Source organism: Coregonus lavaretus, assembly GCF_964263955.1.
Source record: "Coregonus lavaretus genome assembly, chromosome: 13".
Classification (NCBI taxonomy): domain Eukaryota; kingdom Metazoa; phylum Chordata; class Actinopteri; order Salmoniformes; family Salmonidae; genus Coregonus; species Coregonus lavaretus.
The window spans coordinates 20,837,221-20,860,590 of record NC_140000.1 but is presented as its reverse complement, the minus strand read 5'-3'; the positions used below and the strand labels follow the sequence as shown (position 1 = coordinate 20,860,590).

Genomic DNA, 23,370 nt, shown 5'->3' with positions numbered 1-23,370 from the left:
TTCCTGATCATCACAGGTCAAGTTTCTGCTTTCAAAGCACTCGAGGCACTCAGTGGAGACTCCAGCCAGAAACTCACCAAATACTCCAGATGAACCAAAACCTAACACATAACTATCTCCAACATCGGACAGTACTCTATAAAGCATGACAGTATTTTTAGGTGCACGTTTTCTTCTATGATTTTGTAAAATATATCTGAAGTAAAGCTTTCTAGCGCATCTACACACACAGACACACAATGTCCCATGATCACACAAACTTCTCCCTACATCCATTATTCAGCTTAGGGTTATACCGACAGAACACAGCCTCATAACTCAAGTTACAGTACAAGGGGCATTATATCCTTTTTAGGGTCTACTCTGATGCAATATCTCAATAAAACAGTCCTGCCCAGACAACTCACTTTCTCAGAAGGCACTGTGTGAAAATGAAGGTCTGTGTCAGGTACATTTTGAGGATGATTGACTATCTGCATTTCAAAGACATGCTATTACAAGCTAAGCTATGTAGAGAAACTCTTCAACTTCTAAACTGAAAGTTGCCCACCACTGTATGCTAAGACATACACACCTAGAGGAGCTTCACCATACAATCATAAAGCTTTAGCCGATTTGTCTTAAGCAACTAACTACAAAAGACACAACAGATAAGACTGTTTACGTTTCTGGCTTTGATACTGTAATCATTTGAGAAGTTAGTTAATGAGGGGTTATTTAGGTTAGAAAAATACTGAAGCTGTTACAAACCTAGAAAAAAAGCACCTATAGGTATTTTACCTGAAATATTTATAGGGGTAGGTAGACCATGTAAAGTGTGACTGAATGCTATTGCTTCTCCCTGCAGAAATATCAGCATTGAGGCATGTACACGCACCTCGTAAGGGTCATTGGTAAAAAAAACTAAACATTTTTATAAGGGGAAATAAAATCAAGCATGTAATAGAAGAGAGGGTGACATTAGCAGAGGACAATGAGAGGTGCTGCATTATTCCTAGCATCATTCTCTCCTGTAGTGAGGTCCAATGTTTAATGGAGAACAAAGAGGATGGACTGTGGCGCATGCCATACAGGAAGCAGCCATTCTACAAATAGTGTGAGGGATATTTTCACAGAACTTACTACAATTCCCATCAGGCATTTCACCATATTATCATTCCAAAAACATTTATTTCAGCTAGAAGAAAAAAATAGTAAGTTTCTTCAAAACATTGCTGTGCAATGAATTAATCTTCCTACGGCATTTTTAAGCTGCGGAGGTATAAAAAAAAAAAAATCAAAAAAATAAAATAAAATCACACAAACAAAATGAGTGGAATATTGCTAATTCATTCATAAAAAGGGGAAGATGGATGGCTGTCCGGAGGGCCTTCCTCAGTCACTGCTGTCTTCCTCATCGTCGTCGTCCGACACATTGTTGAACTTTGACCCTGGCCGGCTGTAGGAGTCAGAGCGTGGGCCTAAGCCCATCATGCCCCCTCCCGCGGAGGCCAGCTGCAGGTAACAGAACTCACACACACGCACCGGCTTGGACGACTGGCTGGGCAGCAGGAACTTCTTGTCAGAGCACGGGCCACAAACCACATAGCCACACTTGCGGCAGTGGTGGCGGCGGCTGAGGGGCGTGAACTTGATCTTCTGGCAGCGCATGCAGAGGGTGGCCTCTGAGTCGGGTACCCAGACGGCGGCGTGCTCGCCAGTCGGCGCTTTGCCGCTCTTCTCCAACAGGTCGCCCACGCACTTGCCGATGTGGCTCATCCATTCTGACTTCTCGGTAGCGGTGGCGGCGTAGACGGCGAAGGACTTGGTGGGTGTCTTGATGAGCCAGCCGTTCCGCAGGTCGCCCTCGTCAGCCACCGTGTCGATGGTGACACTCTCCAGCGGGATGATGTGCTGCTTGTTGTACTTCTTCTTCTGGATGACAATGTTGCCGTACACCAGGATGTCGTTGAACAGGAAGAACTGCCGCGCCTTGGGCTTCTTGCGACACAGCTTGGTGAGCACACCCTCACCGATGAGTACTCGGCCCGGTATCACCAGTGGCTGGCCCGCCGCGCCAAAGCAGCCCTCCACTACCTGGATCCGCTTGGAGTTGGCCTCGCTGTTCGCCAGCCGGTCCACCATCTTACCCTCGCCTGGAGCAGACAGAGAGGAGGGAGAGAGAGAAAACGATTGTGTTTGAATTTTTAGCAAATACACCTTCAAAGCTGCGATACAAAGTTTGAACGTGGAAAAGTGTCATCCAGTTCATTGTATTATAAGAATATGAAAAGCAACATGGCAGGCAATACAGACACATTTCAAGAGAACTTCTAGCAAAATGTCCTTGGACTAGGCCTGGATTCTCATTCAGTTAGCTGCGTTATTAACTTAAAAGATAAGCTCACTCAAAAGGAGGATTTTTTTGTTGTTAAACGACTGAGAAGGTCACTTCACTTTTTTAAAGGACATCCTACTCCAAAATGCATGAAAATTGAATTATGTTATCTTCCTTTAAAACTCATCTGAAAATCGAGGACAGTTTCATTTTATCTATTGATCTCTATATTAACCCAAAAAGTAATTTAGCGTAACTATCTTAGCTAACAATTATTACATACATCTATTAATAAGGTTGGCTAAAAGATAGTTAGAGGATGCAACATTGTATTTATCCAATTATGGCAACTGTGAGGGCATGGGCAGCGCCATTGAGGCCCTCTCCATTTTGAAGTAGTCAAATGTTCTTCTTCTACTACTTCTATGAGTTGGTAAACAAAGTGAAAGGGTGCATACTGCCACCTGGAGTGTGCTGTTTGAACAGGTATACATTTACGGCCACCTGCAATTATGGAATGTTTTCTCAAAAGTATAATTAATTGGCTGATCCCTCCTGATGACCTGGATGGAATTATGTGATCCTTCCTTTAATCATATGAAGTCCCACCCAGCTAACTACGTCAAAATGGTGAAAGTCCTCAATAGCGCTGCCCATGCTAAAACGGGCTCTTGGGCACTAGAATCCTCTCTCTCTCTATGGGTTGGCTACACTTCCAGGATTACAAGTTACCTTGGTAGTTCCGGACGAGCTGATGAGAATCTGAGAAAGATTTGCAACTTGTTGTAACTTGTCACTCTGATCTTAAAAGTGTGTCTCGGCAGAAATCAGTATTTTATTTGTATTTATTTTTTCAGTGGCGGCACTGCTGCTAAATGAATATAGGTGAAACACTGCTTCAAGGAATGATAAACACACACAAATCGAGAAGCAAACACTTAGTATTCATAACTCCCATCCTCCCCCCAAAAGTATCTGGACAACCATTGTAATGAAGGTTGATAGCTGCAGAATAATGGCATCCACAGAAGACGGGTGTCAAAATCAGAAAGAGTTTAATATGGGCCTTAAAGGGATAGTTCACCCAAATGACACCCTGTAAACAGTCCTTGGAGAAGGTATGACATCAATCCATGCTTTGGTTTAGTTTCCCTGGCAAGTTTTTAGCATTTGTGGCACAAATCCCATTAAAGTCATGGGACCGATATTAGCTTTTTTAACGCATCATATCCAAACCATCTGAAAGTATCTAACATTGATTGTAAAGCTCAATAAAGCCACTTATAGATGCCTTGAACATGAAGCACGAAAAACGCTAATATCAGTCCCATGACTTGGAAAATGTTATGTGGAAACAGAAACTAAACCAAAGCATGGATTGCTGTCATACCTTGTCTATAGACCACTTACAGAGTAAGGAAACCAATATGTAATTTAGTAATTTGGGTGACCTATCCCTTTAATGTACCAGTAGAGAATTGCACTGTGACATTATATTCTAACAGATTCTGATGTACCAGTAGAAAAACCAAGCTGCTCCCATCTAACTTTCCTAATGATGACAATCTCCCTTACTCACTAGTCTCCTTAACCTCACTCTCCGCCCAGAAGACACCATCTCGGTCTCCCCCAATCTAATTCCCTCACTCTCTCTATCCTGAGGACACTTCCATCTGCAGCTTCACAGAACCATGGTATGAAACCAGAAAGCCCCATTTGATCCTGCAGCTCATCCTCCTGATTCATCCCTATCCCAAAAGGTAAATGCTCCCCTCATCTCTCCCACTCTTTTGAGTGAATCCAAAACTAGCAAAGCAAACGCAGAGAAGTTTCTCTGCTTTGACCCAACTACCAGCAGAGGCAAAGGCACTGAGTGGAAGCTTGTAATTCTACACTCATATAGGTTAAAGGTCATTGATGAGAAAGATGGAGGGCTGTGTTTGCCCTGTGGGCCTGGGGATGGTACCCTGCGAGAGGGACAGACTTCAGTTGTTTGAACTGGTGATGCACACATGCATGATGATATGTCTGATGCATACGATACTATTGGCACATTATTTTTGATCACTCAATCTCAAATCAAGCATACAGATTGCATACACATAGCCTACTCAACTAGGCCATCTCTTGATGTTGATACCAAGACACAAATTCAAACAGGCAGATGAGGAGATCTAGAGCAGGGCCCGAGAAATAGAGAAAGAAAGAAAGTGAGAAGGAGAGAAAGAAAGAGAGAAAGAAAGGAGAGAGAGAGAGAAAAAAAAGAGATGAAGGATTGTGTCAGGGAAATGAATCATAGGGAGTTAGGTTAAGATAAAGATACAAGGCTGCTTGGTCTCTTCATTGGTACTTCATGCCCAATATAAAGAGAGAATAGTAGGCCTAAACCTTTCAACACGTCTGATTACAACAGATGATCTTCATCACGTTACACTGTCAATTTTTTTTTCAATAGTTTGAGATGGTGAGGCTGCATGGCAGCATCGATTCAAACACCTACATGTAAATGGCAAAAGCATACGAGGGCGCTTTGACATTCAGCATTTAGGCGTGACGTTCTGCGCCCACCAGGTTAGGCGTGGTCGTTTTCATCTGAAGGGCCCAACATGTTGGGACAAAACCAACTGCCAACTGGTTGTGACTGTGTGAACTACTGTGACTCACCTCTGCTTTACAGAGTTAAACACACTGCATTTCAGAGAAAAGTGCTTCGGAGTGAGGCTATAGATTTGCCATTAACTTTATACAGTAACAGGCCTAACATGTTTTAGGCCTGTAGTACATGTACTGTTGTAGTGGATTCAATAGGCTCAGATTTAGTTCTGAAGATGCAGATTCCAGCTCTCAGGCAAAATAACAGCATAATGACCTACAAGACATCAGTCTCACTTTCACACCGCCTCCTCTTCAGTGTGACGCACAAACAGATGGGGAAGACAGGAAAACATCTCATGTCCTGTCAGCTTAGCTCGGGTCATAAACCACCTTCAGTTCAACAGGTCAACCACTGCACTGCCTGAAAAAGTAAGCAGATACTGACAGAATTCATTTAGACTTTTTAATACTATGCATGTGCATGCATGTACTTCTGCTGTCAGGTTAGGGTGCACAGGATCCACTACCTAGTATCGAGTAATCTCTAACTCTAACTAAAATCTCACGTAATTGCATCAGATGCTTGACTAAGTTCTGGGGGCAGACTTGCTAGAAAAGATACTAGAATGAAGAGCGGAAGCAGGGCTGTATCTCCACCCCCCCCAGGTTGGCAGGTAGGAGAAGGTTGCCAGGTTGGCAGGTAGGAGAAGGTTGCCAGGTTGGCAGGTAGGAGAAGGTTGCCAGGTTGGCAGGTAGGAGAAGGTTGCCAGGTTGGCAGGTAGGAGAAGGTTGCCAGGTTGGCAGGTAGGAGAAGGTTGCCAGGTTGGCAGGTAGGAGAAGGTTGCCAGGTTGCCAGGTAGCAGAGGGTAGCAAGGTGGTGAATACACATCTATCCCAGCACCAGGTTAGACTATGGGCTTCCCCATCACCAGCTGGTCTTTTCAGAACCTGATCAGCTTTCCCTCTGCCATCAGCGACACCAGATCTAGGACAGGTCGGGAAAAAGGACAACATTTTACAGCGTACTCCTCATAGTTTTGGATGCTGGAGTAACAGGACTACAGACTTCATTTAGGGTTAGCTGACGCAGACGCTTGTTGCTATAGCCTACCTAAGGTTACAGGAGCAGCAGTAGCTAAAAGATAAACCCATGATTCATTGATTACGAGCTCGGTCCTCTCGCTCTTTCAGGTTTCTCTTTCAGAAGCAGATTGAGATTGTGAAAATAAACCCAACATTATACAGACATGAAAATAGGACTACTTCAAAAAGTCAACACTCATGATGTTAGTTCTTCTTCTTTTCCCCACAACATTCTCTATGTGACGTTTATATTAGTTTATGGGGAGGGCCTAATGAACACAGTTGCCACCCTACATCTTCCTGAGGCGACATACAGGCCAATAATGCCAACATTTTCCATAGGCAGGAGGGCATCCAAGCTACACATGGTGTAATGGTCATAATAAACTAATGGTATAGGAGGAGACACTGACAATAAATAACAGCTTTAAAAGGCCTGGCTCTCATAATGAATGGTTCCCTACCTTCCTGTAACGTTGAACAGAAGAGGCACCCCATGCAAAACGGTCTTCTGTCAGTCTCAAACCAGGAGACAGTGCATCTAAACATAACCCAAGGTTTCCCCAGATGGGTCACCATTGCAAAACCCTTGTCTTCATGAAGCAGACGGAGGGAGGGGACATTCAATCTTTCTCCTCAATGCTGGGCTATACCATTACTTAGCCTAACTGTCAGACACTAGAGTACTGAAAGTGCAATGCAGTTCTATACCGGCCCACGTCTCATGAACCCTGGCAAAACAGAAAGTGAGAAAAGGAAGAAAGTGAGAAAAGAAAAAGAGAGGTATTTGTATTCCCCAACAGAAACCTCAAAAACAAGCTAATCTGATAAAGAGGGTTCTGTTGTTGACAAGGCTGCTGCTGCTTTTGCATATGAGAGCATGGTCAAAGACAGTACAGTATGAAGATGGGTAGAAACTGCTTCTCCAATAGAAATCCCTGATCACGCTTGTAGGCGATGTCATGGCGACGTTGGCTAGCTAAGCTCATGCGTAGAAACATGTCAGTGGGTCTAACGGTCGTCTAGCGTCAAACTGCGCATGTGCAGGCCGTCAAAGCAAAGGCACTCCTTCGATATAAAGTTGTTTTTGACGAAAATGAAAACGTGTTCGTTTGTCACTTTCACAAGGTTGGAGTAATAACATGTTCAACTACTTAAGAGATTGGCTCGAACCTAGGTGGAGCCTTTAGATTTTGAGAAAATTAACTACTAAGGAAGAATTTCCCTTCTCTCATTGACTTCTCAAACCCCGGCCTGGTCTGTATAGTCTATTTCGCAACCGTTCCTGGAAGTCTCGCGATGTTGCGCCTCTTGGTTTAGAAACTCTTGGGGTGTGGTAGCTTAACAATGTCACTTTCCTAGTTTGTCCCCTGTTCTGACCTCATACTGTGCTTGATGTGGTTAAAGTGTTCAACACTGTACCAAATTGATGCCAAAAGGGTTTTTAAAATCATGAATTCACATTTAACGTCATAATCGCTGTAATACATTTACTGCGGAGCCACCTAGATTCTGTCTGCTGAGTAAAGTTGCTGTAGTGTTGACAACGGCGGGTAACGGATTGCCACTGCCATTGTCATGTTGTATCACATGACTTGATCCTTGGAAGGCTAGACTAGTTTTCCAAAGACGGGTAATAATCCAATTCAACTTCTGAGGACACGCAGGTAGAATAAAGATAAAGGTGTGTGTGTCAGAGAGAAGTGATTAGCAATACATGAAGATTTGTTGTACTAGGGACCTCATGTTTTTGGTGTATGCACAGTTTGTTTGCCACAGCTGCCTCCTACAAAGAGGAAGTAATTACCCTGCACACATTCATCTTGAGAGTCATTTTTACACCTCTCACCAAAACACGAATTCATTAGCTTAAAGCGGCAATCAGCAGTTGAAACAATAACAAAGCGAGCTCCCCACCTGTTTCTTCCCCACCTGTTTCAGTAAAAAGTTAAGGGATGGGGCTTGAGAAATGTAACCACTCTCAAATTCATAGACAGAGCTATGGATGCAAGGATTCACCATCCATGATATCAAAATTATAGTTTTAACCCTGTTTTAAGGCTATATAGCGTTTGTTTACATTTACTTTGTTGACAAACATTGGGAGTAAAACATGTTTATATTTGGGGCTATGATAGGGTACGACAGTTTAACTTAGGTCATGAGGCATTTATAAGTTATACTCTTCAAGAATCAAATGGGTACATATAATGAATTTACAGAGTGTACAAAACATTAAGAGCACTTGCTCTTTCCATGACATAGACTGACCAGGTGAATCCAGTTGAAAGCTATGATCCCTTATTGATATCACTTCAAAATCAGTGTAGATGAAGGGGAAGAGATGGGTTGAAGAAGGATTTTTAAGCCTTGAGACAATTGAGACATGGACTGTGTATGTGTGCCATTCAGAGGGTGAATAGGCAAGACAAAATATTTAAGTGCCTTTGAACGGGGTATGGTAGTAGGTGCCAGGCACACCGTTTTGTATCAAGAATGGTTCACCACCAAAAGGACATCCAGCCAACTTGACTGTGGGAAACATTGGCGTCAACACGGGCCAGCATCCCTATGGGACGCTTTCGACACCTTGTAGAGTCCATGTTCTGAGGGCAAAATTGAGGCTGTTCTGAGGGAGAAAAAAAACTCTATATTATGAAGGTGTCTTTTTTTTGTGTCATTTAGCAGACGCTCTTATCCAGAGCGACTTACAGGAGCAATTAGGGTTAAGTGCCTTGCTCAAGGGCACATCAGCAGATTTTTCACCTAGTCGGCTCGGGGATTAGAACCAGCGACTTTTCGGTTACTGGCACAATGCTCTTAACCACTAAGCTACCTGCCGCCCTTAATGTTTTGTACACTCAGTGTATAAGTCTAAAATGGATGTAGAAACTGCTGATTGTCCCTTTAACTGAAGGAAGCATTGCATTGAGTGAAAGATGGATGATAGAATAATTCAACCACAGACAGGAAGAGAAGATCCGCCTCAAGCATTTCAGCTATTCAAGTGAAGGTATGACTGCCAAGCTCATGATTCACTACACCTTGGACCATGTAGCACAGGTTGTATGAGAGGCTAAGCACACCCTCACTGTATATGTGACACATGACTTCACCACCACCCTCGCTAGCAGGTGTTTATGTAAACTGAAGTACAGTACTGCTATAGGCCTATTCCTCCTACTCACTGAGAATGAATGTCACCAGTGACCAGCCACCTCCAAAATCATTTAGGCTACTACTTCACTACACCCAACTCTCTGCTCTCCCTTCTCCTCCAATCCAAATCTCTTATATCATGCTGAGGTGATTCTACTAGCTTCACTGCTCTTTGGTAACAGTAGTAGACAAAATGTCACAGTCGGTCCATTTTGGTATCCAATTCTGCTCATTTTAAGGATGGCAGGAAGTCCAAGAACCACAGAGGACCATATGAGCTGATGCCCACTCTGCAGCCAGCCCCAATCACCAAGGGCAGCACTTACCAGACAGCCAGAAAATAATATGTTGAGTCCTTGGTACTGACAGGTACCACTGCACTGTTGCACGGTATACCGAACCTTCAGTACTTTTTCAATACTAGAGCATGAAAAACGGTTTGTTACTAGAATTTGTTACTGTGTGTACTTCTGTCAGTGTCAAATGTGCCTCACGAGAGAGGATCAAGTATGTCTCAGGGCAGCCGATGTCCCTTTATAGCGGGAGAGCACCTTGCCTGCTCCACTTACTCTTTGCTAGCTCTACCTGGCCTGAGGAACCACTGCACTCATTAGCATTACAGGCTCGAACACTTACAAGAATATACCGGTAGCGTCCAGCTTTATAGGCTAACATTCCTTGCTAGCTGAAGCAAACATCAATTCACTACCCTAGTCCCATGCTTGTGATAATATGCAAACCTTAACGCAAAATATTGTTGATTTCAAAGCTGATTGTCACCAAAAACTTTACATTTTCATCGTCTCCCCCGATTCACATATCATCTTTGCTCTAGCCTCAAACTGACTGTGTGTGTGAATGAAGTCATGGGTCTTAAAGAGACAGTGTGCATTTTTATAAAAAAAAAAAGAGATAGCTTCTTCTATGCAAATGCTGTTGATCAGTACAATACAATAAGTAGCTGCATGGAATCAGCAAAAACAAGCTCAATAACTCAATGCATGCACACACTCCTATTGAATATGCATTCACCTGTATTGTGAATAGGCCTAGGCTACATCTTGATTTACCCAGTTTATCAATAGACTAGAGCCCTCAAATTCAACTCTGGACCTTGAAGCCAGTTCCACTGCTTTTTTCCCCCCATTGTTCCCCTCTAACCAGGAACTGATTTGGACCTGGGACACCAGGTGTGTGCAATGAATGATCAGGTAGAAAAGAAAACCAGCAGGCTCTGGACCTCGTAGGGTAAGAGTTGAATACCCCTGGACTAGAGATTTACTAGGGATCTAAACATTCACCGATACACATCGGTCCCCGGTTCAAAAGTTTAAGATATGACTGCATCGGTTTGAGGGACCCCAAACCGACCGGTCAGAAAATAGTTTCAAACGTTGCTCATAGGCTATTACCTTCTTTCTACCTTCTGAAATTACCTCATCTTTTGTGACAACGGATGTGTCCTCTCCTTCGGTGTTGAGCGTGTAACTGTGTTGACAGTCATTGATCAACAAGTCATTTTGCATGCCGAACAACCAGAGCTGTGACGGTAAACCGAAAATGATCGACGCCTACCATACCAATCACTCCCATACCCATCATTTTGCTGATATCGTTCATTATGATAGGTAGCCTATACTAGAGAAATGTGAAGTTTGAAATGAAAAAAGTTTGCCAATATAGGTGATCATTAATGGGACAATTGATGACTACAACCATCAAACTAGTAGTAGTTTAAAGGATAAAAAAATGTTAAACTGTGGTGCACATTAATGTTATAAACGTATTGTTCTATTTTTCGTTATCGTATCAATTCAGGCAATATATCGCATTATGGATTACGAACAACCCAAGGCAATATCAGCAGCTTAGTCAAACTGCGTGCTGTGCACTGCTTCGCACGAGGCTTACGTCACCTCCACCATTCAAATGTTTGTAAAATGGCTTGCGCAATATTAGGCTTTATTAGTTGAGTGACAACCAATGTAATTTGCTAGGTTATTGTTATCAAGTGCGCTGTTGAAAATTGTGTTTTACCATAATAAAGTAGCCTACGCTACCACCTGAGACAACTCAGCTAGCTATAGCCTACCTGCTGATCGGGGCTAAGGCTACATTTGATTTGATTTTGATTGTACAGGTTCACCATCAGCAACAGTTTTGATAGTTTGCTTTAAACAAAATCAGTGTATAGGGCCATTTTTTGATATACAGGGTAAAGTTCATAATTTCATAATGAGATTTGCCATCATTTTTGCTACCCTGCACTGCATGGGCAAAGCGGGAGGAGAAAAAATTAGTTTTCTAAAAACTTCCAAAAAAGGTTTAAATCATTCAATTTGGAGACGGGGCTGAAATCTAAAGTTGTGCTATATTTTCATTGGCTATGTCATAGCACATTTTTAAACATTAATATTGATACATTCCTAGCTCAAACACTTTGAATCTGCAAAAATGACAAATTAATTAGTGGGTGATGGGGATTTCAGATCGAAAGTGGAGAGACAAAAAGCAAACATTATCCCCATTATCTGATAGTGGGGTGGTAGATGCCCAGTCTCCCTTAGGGCTAAGCTCAGGTGCCGACATACACCATAGACACACACACACACACACACACACGGTGAGAGAGGTCATCTCAGACAGATTCAGCTCAGAGGCGCCCAGCTCATAAGCTCCATTAGCTGCAGATTAGAATAGAAAATGAATGCGTTTATGCAACAAATGTTAGTGCATCGAATCGTATCGATTCGTTCCTCTAATCAAACCGAATAGCACCGAATCGTTTAAAACTAAACCTATCGTTCCTGTATCGTATCGGAGCCCATGTATCTGAATCTGTATTGAATAGTCAAGAAAGGAAAAGTTGCACATCCCTAAGATTTACCATTGAAATAAATGATTGTCGTTATGTAGTTTTTACCAAAACTTAAACTGCGATGATTTTGAACTCAAAAGATCTGTCTGGATCAAGTGACATTTTGACTTTGGCTAATATGCCTTATTTTTCTGCTGTGGTATCGTTTTGGTATCGAGTATCAAAGTCAAAATTCTGGTATCATGACAACACTACTGCACTGTTATCGTCAGCTTACAACAAACAACTTCAGCCTCGCTTACCTCTGCAGAGGAAATACAGCCTTACAGCAGAGGACACACTCCTGGCTTACCATGAGCACGGCATGTCTACACAGAGGATTACATGATCTCAATATGAGATAAGGGGGTTGGAAATATGTTGTGTCAAGTGGCTGTTTATGTGATATCTAAACAGGTTTACAGTGCAGGCACATTGACCTGTTGAATAGGACAGGGCTAAGGTCAAACCCCTCACTGCAAATAGAGGGGGGTTGGTGACCTTTCAAAACAATAATAACCTCTGATGATATAGTGGCATGATGGCATTCTCGCTTCACATTTAGGCTACTACAGTAGATTCATGATAGGCTTGGGCAGTATCCAGATTGTCATACCTAAAATACCGACCTTGTGCCATACCAGGATATATTCGATTATGCCGGCACTGAACACAAGGGCCGCTGTTTTCAAACCCCACTGATACTTTGTAATCCAAAAGGTTAGCAATGCTAACAAGTACAGTGCATTCGGAAAGTATTCAGACCCCTTGACTTTTTCCACATTGTTATGTTACAGCCTTATTCTAAAATGAATAAAATTGTCCCCCCCCCCATCATCAATCTACACACAATACCCCATAATGACAAAGCAAAAACTGGTTTAGAAACTTTGGCAAATATATATATATAAAAAAAGAAGGAAATATTACATTTACATAAGCATTCAGACCTTTTACTCAGTACTTTGTTGAAGCACCTTTGGCAGCGATTACAGCCTCGAGTCTTCTTGGGTATGACGATACAAGCTTGACACACTTGTATTTGGGGAGTTTCTCCCATTCTTCTCTGCAGATCCTCTCAAGCTCTGTCAGGTTGCATGAGGAGCATCGCTGCACAGCTATTTTCAGGTCTCTCCAGAGATGTTCAATCGGGTTCTAGTCCGGGCTCTGGCTGGGCCACTCAAGGACATTCAGAGACTTGTCCCGAAGCCACTCCTGCGTTGTCTTGGCTGTGTGCTTAGGGTCGTTGTCATATTTTAAGGTGAACCTTCGCCCCAGTCTGCGGTCCTGAGCGCTCTGGAGCAGGTTTTCATCAAGGATCTCTCTGTACTTTGCTCCGTTCATCTTTCCCTCAATCCTGACTAGTCTCCCAGTTCCTGCCGCTGAAGAACATCCCCACAGCATGATGCTGCCACCACCATGCTTCACCGTAGAGATGGTGCCAGGTTTCCTCCAGACATGACGCTTGGCATTCAGGCCAAAGAGTTCAATCTTGGTTTCATCAGACCAGATAATCTTTTTCTCATGGTCTGAGAGTCCTTTAGGTGCCTTTTGGCAAACTCCATGCGGGCTGTCATTTTACTGAGGTGTGGCTTCTGTCTGGCCACTCTACCATAAAGGCCTGATTGTTGGAGTGCTGCAGAGATGGTTGTCCTTCTGGAAGTTTCTCCCATCTCCACAGAGGAACTCTGTCAAAGTGACCATAAGGCCCTTCTCTGATTGCTCAGTTCAGCCGAGCGGCCTTCTCTAGGAAGAGTCTTGGTGGTTCTAAACTTCTTCCATTTAAGAATGATGGAGGCCACGGTGTTCTTGGGGAGCTTCAATGCTGCAGAAATGTTTTGGTACCCTTCCCCAGATCTGTGCCTCGACACAATCCTGTCTTGGAGCTCTACGGACAATTTCTTCGAACTCATGGCTTGGTTTTTGCTCTGACATGCACTGTCAACTGTGGAACCTTATATAGACAGGTGTGTGCCTTTCCAAATCATGTCCAACCAATTGAATTTACCACAGGTAGACTCCAATCAAGTTGTAGAAACATCTCAAGGATGATCAATGGAAACAGGATGCACCTGAGCTCAATTTTGAGTCTCATAGCAAAGGGTCTGAATACTTACGTAAATAAGGTATTCCTGTTTTTTGTTTTTTAATACATTTGCAAAAATTTCTAACCAGCAAGGCTCTTGATTCAGGAGGGGATTCTCTGCTGTTACCAAGCGAATGCTTGATTTTGGAAGAAGCTAACCACTTAGCTAGATAGCTAACAAGCTACTAAATTTGCACACCAAATGCACAACTGCAGAGCATTTACCACATTCTAGACAGTTAACATAATAGTTATAAGATATCTAGCTGGCAAATGAATTCCATACTGTAATTAGATCACCTGGCGCATGCTGCACAATGAGTGACTCACAAGGCTCCGATCTCTCGTCATTGTGTGCATGTAAACAAACACCACGTGACTGGGGACCACCGTAAGCTTCATAACAATGTGACAGGGGAAATGAAGAAAGCAATGTTCTTTATCTCCTATGGTATTGCACAAGTTGACTACAGGTATTTACTTCAAAAGTAGCTACAAATATTAAAATGTATTCAACTTCAAAGAAATCATTTCAACGGTATTGAAAAACCATCCTGGGCTTTTTCCAAATACCCCGGTATACGGTATATACGGTATACTGCCGAAGCCTAATTCATGACATGCACAATGGCTTGGGACTGTTGTGAATGTGCTCTCTAAACCAGAGCAAGAGGACAGTCTAACCAAAGCATGTCCAGTGCACTGTATTCACAGAATACAGGGCCCTTCTCAATACAACAGAAACAAGGTTTGATTTTAATTTCAGTCTAACTTTGGTTAGGGGACCTCTACCTTCAAGTGAAGGTGTGGTGTGGATCATTCCACTGTGTCAATTATTAGTGAAGCCACCTGTAGAAAGGCTAGATTATAACCTCAACACTTAAAATGGCAAATAATTATTCAGCTACTATTCTCTACCGAGAACCCTGGAGGGAAAGCTAACTTTAGTCATTGCCATAACTTTGCTGACTCAGAAGCTAGTAAAACAAATAATTAAGCAGAAAGGATGTTAACTTTGACTAGAGGAGGGGAAGCCATCCCCCAGTGTCGTAGGGCTAGGCTATATCAAACCTCTGAATGGATTTAATGGAGCAGGTGATGGATCATTGGATTCGATTTGAATTGATTGAAATCATTGAAAGATAGTCAAAGACAAAGTGACTGACCCAAATTAATCGTAGCTTAAACCCTTGAGGTCACCGTCCTTTTACTTCAGCTGCCTCTCAGGCCAAAAGTTGACACGCTACATGTGACCCAAGTACCTTTTTGTCTCAACATTCTTTTGAAGGCCTATAGGCTGACAACTGAATTTCCACCACTACAATTTCCAGTATAGGAAGCATGGGAGCTTTAGTAAGTCTATGCATTAGCTCAGCCTCAGACTGCTCACAGGGTTGTAAAATCACCATGGAGATCAAGACTGACTGACTTGCCGCTTTCCGACCGAGTTGTAGTAGAGGTCAAAGGGCACTGTGTCATGTGGTTGATCCTTAAGCTCTCTCCTTCTGCTTTCATTTGGAGAAGTTGTTGCTACTCATACCACTCACTCAGAAAGCTTTGATCGCTCCGTCAGCAGCAGGCAACAGCATTCACTACAGATTGATGTTTGAAGTGAAAAAAAGGTAGCTGAGCTCCATAGGGGGTTAGAGTATTAATACATGCTATTGTCTGATGACATGTGAAATGGCTGCTCTCCCAAACTCTTTCCAGGTTTTTGGTAGCGCTCGTTAAACTCAACCATGCGGTCTGTAGGAGCAGAACCAGCGACAGCGAGGAGTTTGGCTACACAGGAATGCACAATAACAACATCTGTTACCCTCATTCAGATGTGCTCATGCGTTCATCATATTCACTTCTGGGACATTTTAATACAAAAGGTAGCAGATAACGGTAAAAAGGTTGAGTGGTAAGGCTTGCAGTTAACCACTTTGAATAAAACTGTCTGCTAATAGCAAGAAAAAACTAGGCTACTCATTGCCCATCTTGCTAACTGTTTGCTTACCTCCCATGAGGATAAAAGAAGTGAAGCTCTCACAAGTTAACTCCTCTTGGAGCCACAGAGACATACAAAGACAAAATCAGAAGTAAAAGGCATTGCTAAAGTGAGTCTGAATTGTGCCTTTTCAAAAACGCCAGGTGGGAGGCAGGCACAACAAATGCAGAAGTGAAATGCTTAAATAAAAATGAAAAACCCTTCTGTTGGGACAGGAAACTATTTACCAATACATTATAGGATGTGGTCCTCTGTAGCTCAGCTGGTAGAGCACGGCGCTTGTAACGCCAAGGTAGTGGGTTCGATCCCCGGGACCACCCATACACAAAAAAAATGTATGCACGCATGAGTGTAAGTCGCTTTGGATAAAAGCGTCTGCTAAATGGCATATTATTATTATTATTATTATTATTATTATAGGCCTTTCTGTGACATAACTACTTCCTGGTGAGAAAGATAAGCACAATTGACATACACTACAGAGTTCTCTACTGCACCGATCACTATAGCAAGTTTAACAATACCTGTGAGCTGCTATAGCGACGGCAACCTATTTGTGTTAGAGTGGGAAGTATTCTAGTGTATTTAAATCTCATCCATTTATAAACAGAGCAATATTGGATTACATGTATTGGATTCCAGGAACCAGAGCAACATCCTGTACCGGTGTGGCAGAGCAGCTAGTTGCCTGAGGCTGGGAGGAGTCCTCCTGGGCAAGTCGATTGCATTTAGCCTTTCCTAGGCCTAGTTCTTAGAAAACTGGTTTTACACTGCTAAGGAGAAAAAAACGGACAAAAAAAAACAAGGGACAAAACCGCTGTCAAACGACTTATTGTAGGTGCTTCTTTTCAGATGCACATTTCATGCTTTGCCTCTGACCACGTTAAACTACTTGAGGGGAAAAAGATGACAGCACCTGTATTCAATAGGCAATGGTCTATTGACACACTTGCACAACTTTGTCCTTTTGCCCTCAGCCATCTAGGCTACTCTACAGTTATGAGAGTGAGCAGCATCAGGCACTGGGTAGTAGTGTGTGTGTGTTTTTGTACCAAAACAAAAGCAACAGCTAGATTGTTCGACACCTCTAATTTTGACATAATTGTACAACTCTGATGCTCTGACCAGGTGAAAAACTAGCTAGCTAATGTCGTAATCGCAATTTCTAAATCGACTGAAAGGGGTGCACATTTTAGCCTTAGCACTACACACCTGATTCAAATGTTCAAAGCTTGATGAGTTAATCATTTGAATCAGCTGTGGTGCTAGGGCAAAAATATGCCATTAGCAGACGCATTTAGCCAAAGCGACTTGTAGTAACGCATGCATACATTTACGTAAAGTTGGTCCTGGGAATCGAACCCACTATTCTGACGTTGGAAGTGCCATGCTCTTCAAACTGAGTTACAGAGGGAAGAAACCAAAAAGGTGCAACCCTTTGGGTCCCCAGGACCAGGATAAAGTACATTTAATGATAGCTGAGCCGTCATTGTGGTAGTGTTCTGCATTCAAGTCTCCACAAGTTTAAATGGTGATTGATATTTGTCATGATTGCTAGTTGGGTAGCTAGCTAAGTGAGTTGAATCTATTTATGGCCATTGTAAGCTCTCTAGCTACTTAAGTACTGGATGTGGTCATATCAACAACAAAACGGCTAGCTAGCTAAATTCTGTCTGATTAACTAGCCCAATAATGGACTAAAGGAGCCTAGTGTTAATCTCTCTTGCACTCCACAGTGCCCTCTGCCACCTGGACAAGAGGAACACCTATGTGAGAATGCTGTTCATTTACTACAGCTCAGTGTTCAACACCATAGTGCCCTCCAAGCTCAGCACTAAGCTCAGAACCCTGGAACTGAACACATCCCTCTGCAACTGGATCCTGGACTTCCTGGCGGGCTGCCCCCAGGTGGTGACACATCCACCACGTTGACCCTCAACACAGGGGCCCCTCGGGGTTGCGTGCTAAGTCCCCTCCTGTAGCCGCACACAACTCCAACACCATCATTACGTTTGATGATGACACGACGGTGGTAGGCCTGATTACCAACGATGATGAGACAGCCTATAGAAAGGAGGTCAGTGACCTGGCAGTGTGGTGCCAGGACAACAACCTCTCCCTCAACATCAGCAAGACAAAGTAGCTGATCGTGGACTACAGGAAACGGAGGGCCGAGGGTGGAGCGGGTTGAGAGCTTCAAATTCCTCGGTGTCCACATCACTAAGGAATTATCATGGTCCAAACACACCAACACAGTCGTGAAGAAGGCACGACAACACCTCTTCCCCCTCAGAAGGCTGAAAAGATTTGGCATTAGGTCCGTGATGATACCAGTATCACGATACTCGTTAGTATCGTGGCAAGGAAACAGCCGTAATGTTGGAAACAAACATAATTGTCATCCAGAGCCACATTTATTTATACTGAACCAAAATATAAACACAACATGTGAAGTGTTGTTCCTATGTTTCATGAGCTGAAATAAAAAGATCCCAGGACCTCCACATCCAGCTTCTTCAACTGCGGGATCGTCTGAGACCAGCCATCCGGACAGCTGATGAAACGGAGGAGTATTTCTGACTGTAATAAAGCCCTTTGTGGGGGGGAAATAATTCTGATTGGCTGGGCCTGGCTACCCAGTGGGTGGGCCCTCCCTGGGCTCAGTAAAATTGTTGAAATTGTTGCATATTGCGTTTATATGTTTGTTCAGTATATTTTCCAAGCTATAGCCCACAATATTTTACATAAATCAGGTTTTTAAAGGGCAAAAGTGCAGTTTGCTTTGCGTTTTCATTTTTGCCATTGAAAAAATATTGTGATACTGGTATCGCCACAGCCCTATTTGGCATGGGCCCCTCAGATCCTCAAAAAGTTATACAGCTGCACCATTGAAAGCATCTTGACTGGCTGCACCACTTGGTATGGAAACTTCTTGGCATCCAACCGCAAGGCGTTAATGGTAATGCGTATGGCCCAGTACATCACTGGAGACATCCAGGACCTCTATACCAGGCAGTGTCAGTGGAAGGCCCTAAAAATTGTCAACGACTCCAGCCACCCAAGTCAAAGACTGTTCTCTCTGCTACTGCACAGCAAGCAGTACTGATGCACCAAGTCTGGAACCAATAGGACCCTGAACTGCTTCTACCCCCAAGCCATAAGACTGCTAAAGACTTAACCAAATAGCTACCCGGACTATCTGCATTGACCCTTTTTGCACTAACTCTTTTGACTCATCACATACGCTGCTGCTACTGTTAATTATCCATCCTGTTGCATTGTCACTTTACCCATATGTACATATCTACTTCAATTACCTCGTAACCCCTGCACATCGACTCTGTACTGGTACTGGTACCCCGTGTATATAGCCAAGTTATGATTACTCATTGTGTATTTATTCCTTGTGTTACAATTTTTCTATTATTTTTCCAGTTCTCTCTGCACTGTTGGGAAGGGCCCTTAAGAAAGCATTTCATTGTTAGTCTACACCTGTTGTTTATGAAGCATGTGACAAATAACATATGATTTGATTATAGTCCAAGAACCTTACATGTTCTGTTTAAAGGCGAATTGGCTCTGGAAGACAAAACAGCCAAATACTCCATCTAAACGTGTATCAATTCTCAATTGCTGTACGGTTCTAGAAACAGAAATCCCTCTACTTTCATATCACAACAAAATAATTTCACAAATTCAAAATACACACAATGTTTTAACCGGTTTTAACACAGTTGCATCCGACAGTATTTTTCAGTGACAAAATGTTTGTGATGTCTGTCTTCCGTTTACACACAGGTGTCGGTGATGCAGATGTCTTCCATTAGCTAGTGATGTTACGCGCTCCGAATCATGCGTCGAGATCGCTAAGCAGTTTATTTCGAAGCAGTGTGCCGATGCTTGTATAGCTTTATCAAAGGCATGTGATCAATGATGTCCGAAGCTTCGTTTCGTCGAACAACCACCTGATTGGTTTGGTATCGGTTTCGGGAGAAGACAAAAAGGCTATACTGTGCACGCGCTATAGTGTGTGGGACGTCATCTATAATAATTTGGCTGTTCTAAATTGTTTTGACCACCAGGTGCCACCAGTGTACACAGTGTTGATCAAAGCCTCGAGTAATGAACCTATTTTCGACAATTGGCTGAAAATGTGCAATGCTTCAGGAAGCTTAGTTTCCCCATCACTACTGTAAACAAGCGGTGTAACATGGAAATATGTCTGTGTGGGAACCCTAACACTATAAAAGTGTGTTGTAATTTAACCTTTTGTTTTTAGAAAAATAATCTAGCTGATATGCAGTGGTGTAAAGTACTACTTAAGTAGTTTTTGGGGGTATCTGTCCTTTACTATTTATATTTTTGCCAACTTTTACTTCACTACATTCCTAAAGAAAAGAATGTCGTTTTTACTCCATACATTTTGCCTGACACCCAAAAGTACTCGTTACATTTTGACAAGAAAATTGTCAAATTGACACACTTATCAAGAGAACATCCCTGGTCATCCCTACTGTCTCTGATCTGGTGGAACACTAAACACAAGTGCTTCATTTGTAAATTATGTCTGAGTGTTGGAGTGTGCCCCTGGCTATCCATAAATAAAAATAAAATTAATATAAGGATTTTGAAATTATTTATACTTGTACTTTGATACTTAAGTATATTTCAGCAATTCCATTTACTTTTGATAGCTACTTAAGTATATTTAAAACCAAATACTTTAAAACTTTTACTCAAGTAGTATTTAATGGGTGACTCATTTTACTTGAGTCATTTTCTATTAAGGTATCTTGACTTTTACTCAAGTATGAAAATTTAGTACTTTTTCCCACCACTGCTGATATGAATGATACGTTCCTTAGGTTTCCAAAACCGTACCGCAAACGATGCGTGTTAACGTTTAGACCCCCCCCCCCTCCCCCCCATAGTCAGACGATACTATCATCAATGGGCGCTAAAGAAGGTAGTTAGCCTACGCCTATGAATGGTGTATCTGGATAACCATCTAACATTATCTACTAGTTTAAGATGACTCGCGTGGTTAACTTGGCTAACGTTATCTCAATAGAATTCATAATTGGTGTAACGCTAGCTAAGTTAGCTAGATCAACTTATTTAGTTCGTTGCTAACGTTAGCTGGCTACCCACTGAGCGAGCCCATTAGCCACAATGTTAATGCTAAAGCAAAGGCTAGCTAAAGCCTCCATTCGGTCCCGTTTCCAACTTGCTAGCTAGCTGCTGTGGTTTTAGCACAGTGCACTGGAAAAGTGGTGAGCTAACGTTAGCAAGCTACAGTAGCTGTGACAATGGCTAAGAATACAACAGCACAAATAGTGAGATATCATTCCAACAAAACACATACCCGACTTTAACTTCGGGCAGCAAATTCCAAGTAGCTTAGTTCTACACTTGTCAGTCTACACCTCCCTCTACCTTGCTGTCCGCGGGCAGCGCGTCGCTCGTTGCCTTGAAAGTAATAACAATATGGCTACAGGGAGTAGTGGCGTCACTTGACTTGTTCAAAAAGATGGGAGTGAGTGAGTGCTGGGCTGGGACGTGCAGTCATAAACAGGACGGGTCGGGGATAAGTGGCTCACTGGCTTACCATGGGTTTTTTAGTCGGTTTTTTTCTCCATAAAAGGTATAGCAAGCGTGGTAGTAGTGATTGAGTATAGATAGACAGATGTATCTTTATGGGACCACCCGTACTTTTGCAAACGTTGAATTGCATAAACGCCATGCGAATTCAGTTTATTATGGGCGCCCATGCATGGTGAAATGTCACAATCGTTTTGAAATCAGGAACTGTTTTCTTTCACAATGTAAAGGTTAATTCTTTTTCCCCCACTGTGACCCACACAATAATAAACATATTATTTTTGTTCTAATTCTGATTATTTGACCCCACAACTCCCCCAGGAATAGAATTGGAGCAGTTATTTAAAATACAAATATTTGGGATAATTGCTTTATTTCTCAAACTTAAAACTTGTGCACTGTTTCAAGAAAATGTAAAGATGATGCAAAAGATCAATGCAGTAGTGTATGTCTCAAATAAGCTACATTCAAAGCTTATTTTAGTGGCATATAAACCATGGTCTCCAATCCTGATCAACAGTAAACCTTTTGTGTTTCACGATTTGGTCCTAATTGGTTTCAGGATTGGTCAACAGGCCCTGTTATGAAGTAGGCAGGCTACTCCCCTAGTAAGCTGGGATCCAACAATAGTAGAGAAGATAACTGCCTGGACTCCCTAGAGAGTAAATACTCAGGTCAAGTTCCACTGCTTAGATGTTTCTGACTCCTGACAGATCTTACAATTCCTGGATAGGTATTTATCAGCTAACCACATATAGGTCGTGTTCCCCTGCTCAGATGTTGCACGCATCAATCAATGGTTGCGTGCTAAGTCATTGACTGACAGATTGCTATAACATATAATATGGTTGGCTAATACTTAAAATATACTATACAGTATATACAAAAGTATGTGGACACCCCTTCAAATTCTGTGCTTTCAACTTTGTGGCAACAGTTTGGGGAAGGCCCTTTCCTGTTTCAGCATGACCCCGTGCACAAAGCGAGGTCCATACAGAAATGGTTTGTCGAGATCGGTGTGGAAGAACTTGACTGGCCTGAACAGAGCCCTGACCTCAACCCCATCGAACACCTTTGGGATGAATTGGAACGCCGACTGCGAGCCAGGCCTAATCGCCCAACATCAGCGCCCGACCTGTGGCTGAATGGAAGCAAGTCCCCGCAGCAATGTTCCAACATCTAGTGGAAAGCCTTCCCAGAAGAGTGGAGGCTGTTATAGCAGCAAAAGGGGGACCAACTCCATATTAATGCCCATGATTTTGGAATGAGATGTTTGACGAGCAGGTGTCCACATACTTTTGGTCATGTAGTGTACCTATCCAGGCATTGTAAGATTTGGCATGCATCACCAACGACTGGTCAGAGGAATGCATCCCAGATGTAATAGCAATGTTTCAGTCAATGGCACAGTCGATGACGTGACACGCAACCATTGTTTTTGTGTGTCGCCTCGCCTTATGGTGCTTTCAAGACAACTGGGAACTTGGAAAAAAACAAGGTCAAATCATGATGTCAGTGATCTTCAGACCATTAAGTCAGAGCTCTAGAAAGATACCAGAGTTTCCGACTTGGAATTCCGAGTTGGATGACTTTCAAAAAAAAAAATCCCAGTCTGAGCTAGTTTTTTCCAAAATTCCAGTTGTCTTGAATGTATTGAAGTCGGAAGTCAGATATTTCAG

The 23,370-nt window shown here is 42.7% G+C and overlaps 1 protein-coding gene across 1 annotated transcript; it reads right to left on the bottom strand.

The window, feature by feature from the left end:
* Nucleotides 1–1,011: 1,011 nt before the first annotated feature.
* Nucleotides 1,012–21,585, bottom strand: LOC311140824 (pleckstrin homology domain-containing family F member 2-like). The gene is made up of 2 exons (XM_084176067.1): nt 21,456–21,585; nt 1,012–2,135 (listed from the first exon to the last, which is right to left on the bottom strand). The coding sequence occupies exon 2, from the start codon at nt 2,122–2,124 to the stop codon at nt 1,375–1,377; it is 750 nt and encodes a 249-aa protein (XP_084032193.1). The 5' UTR covers nt 2,125–2,135; nt 21,456–21,585; the 3' UTR covers nt 1,012–1,374.
* Nucleotides 21,586–23,370: the final 1,785 nt, after the last annotated feature.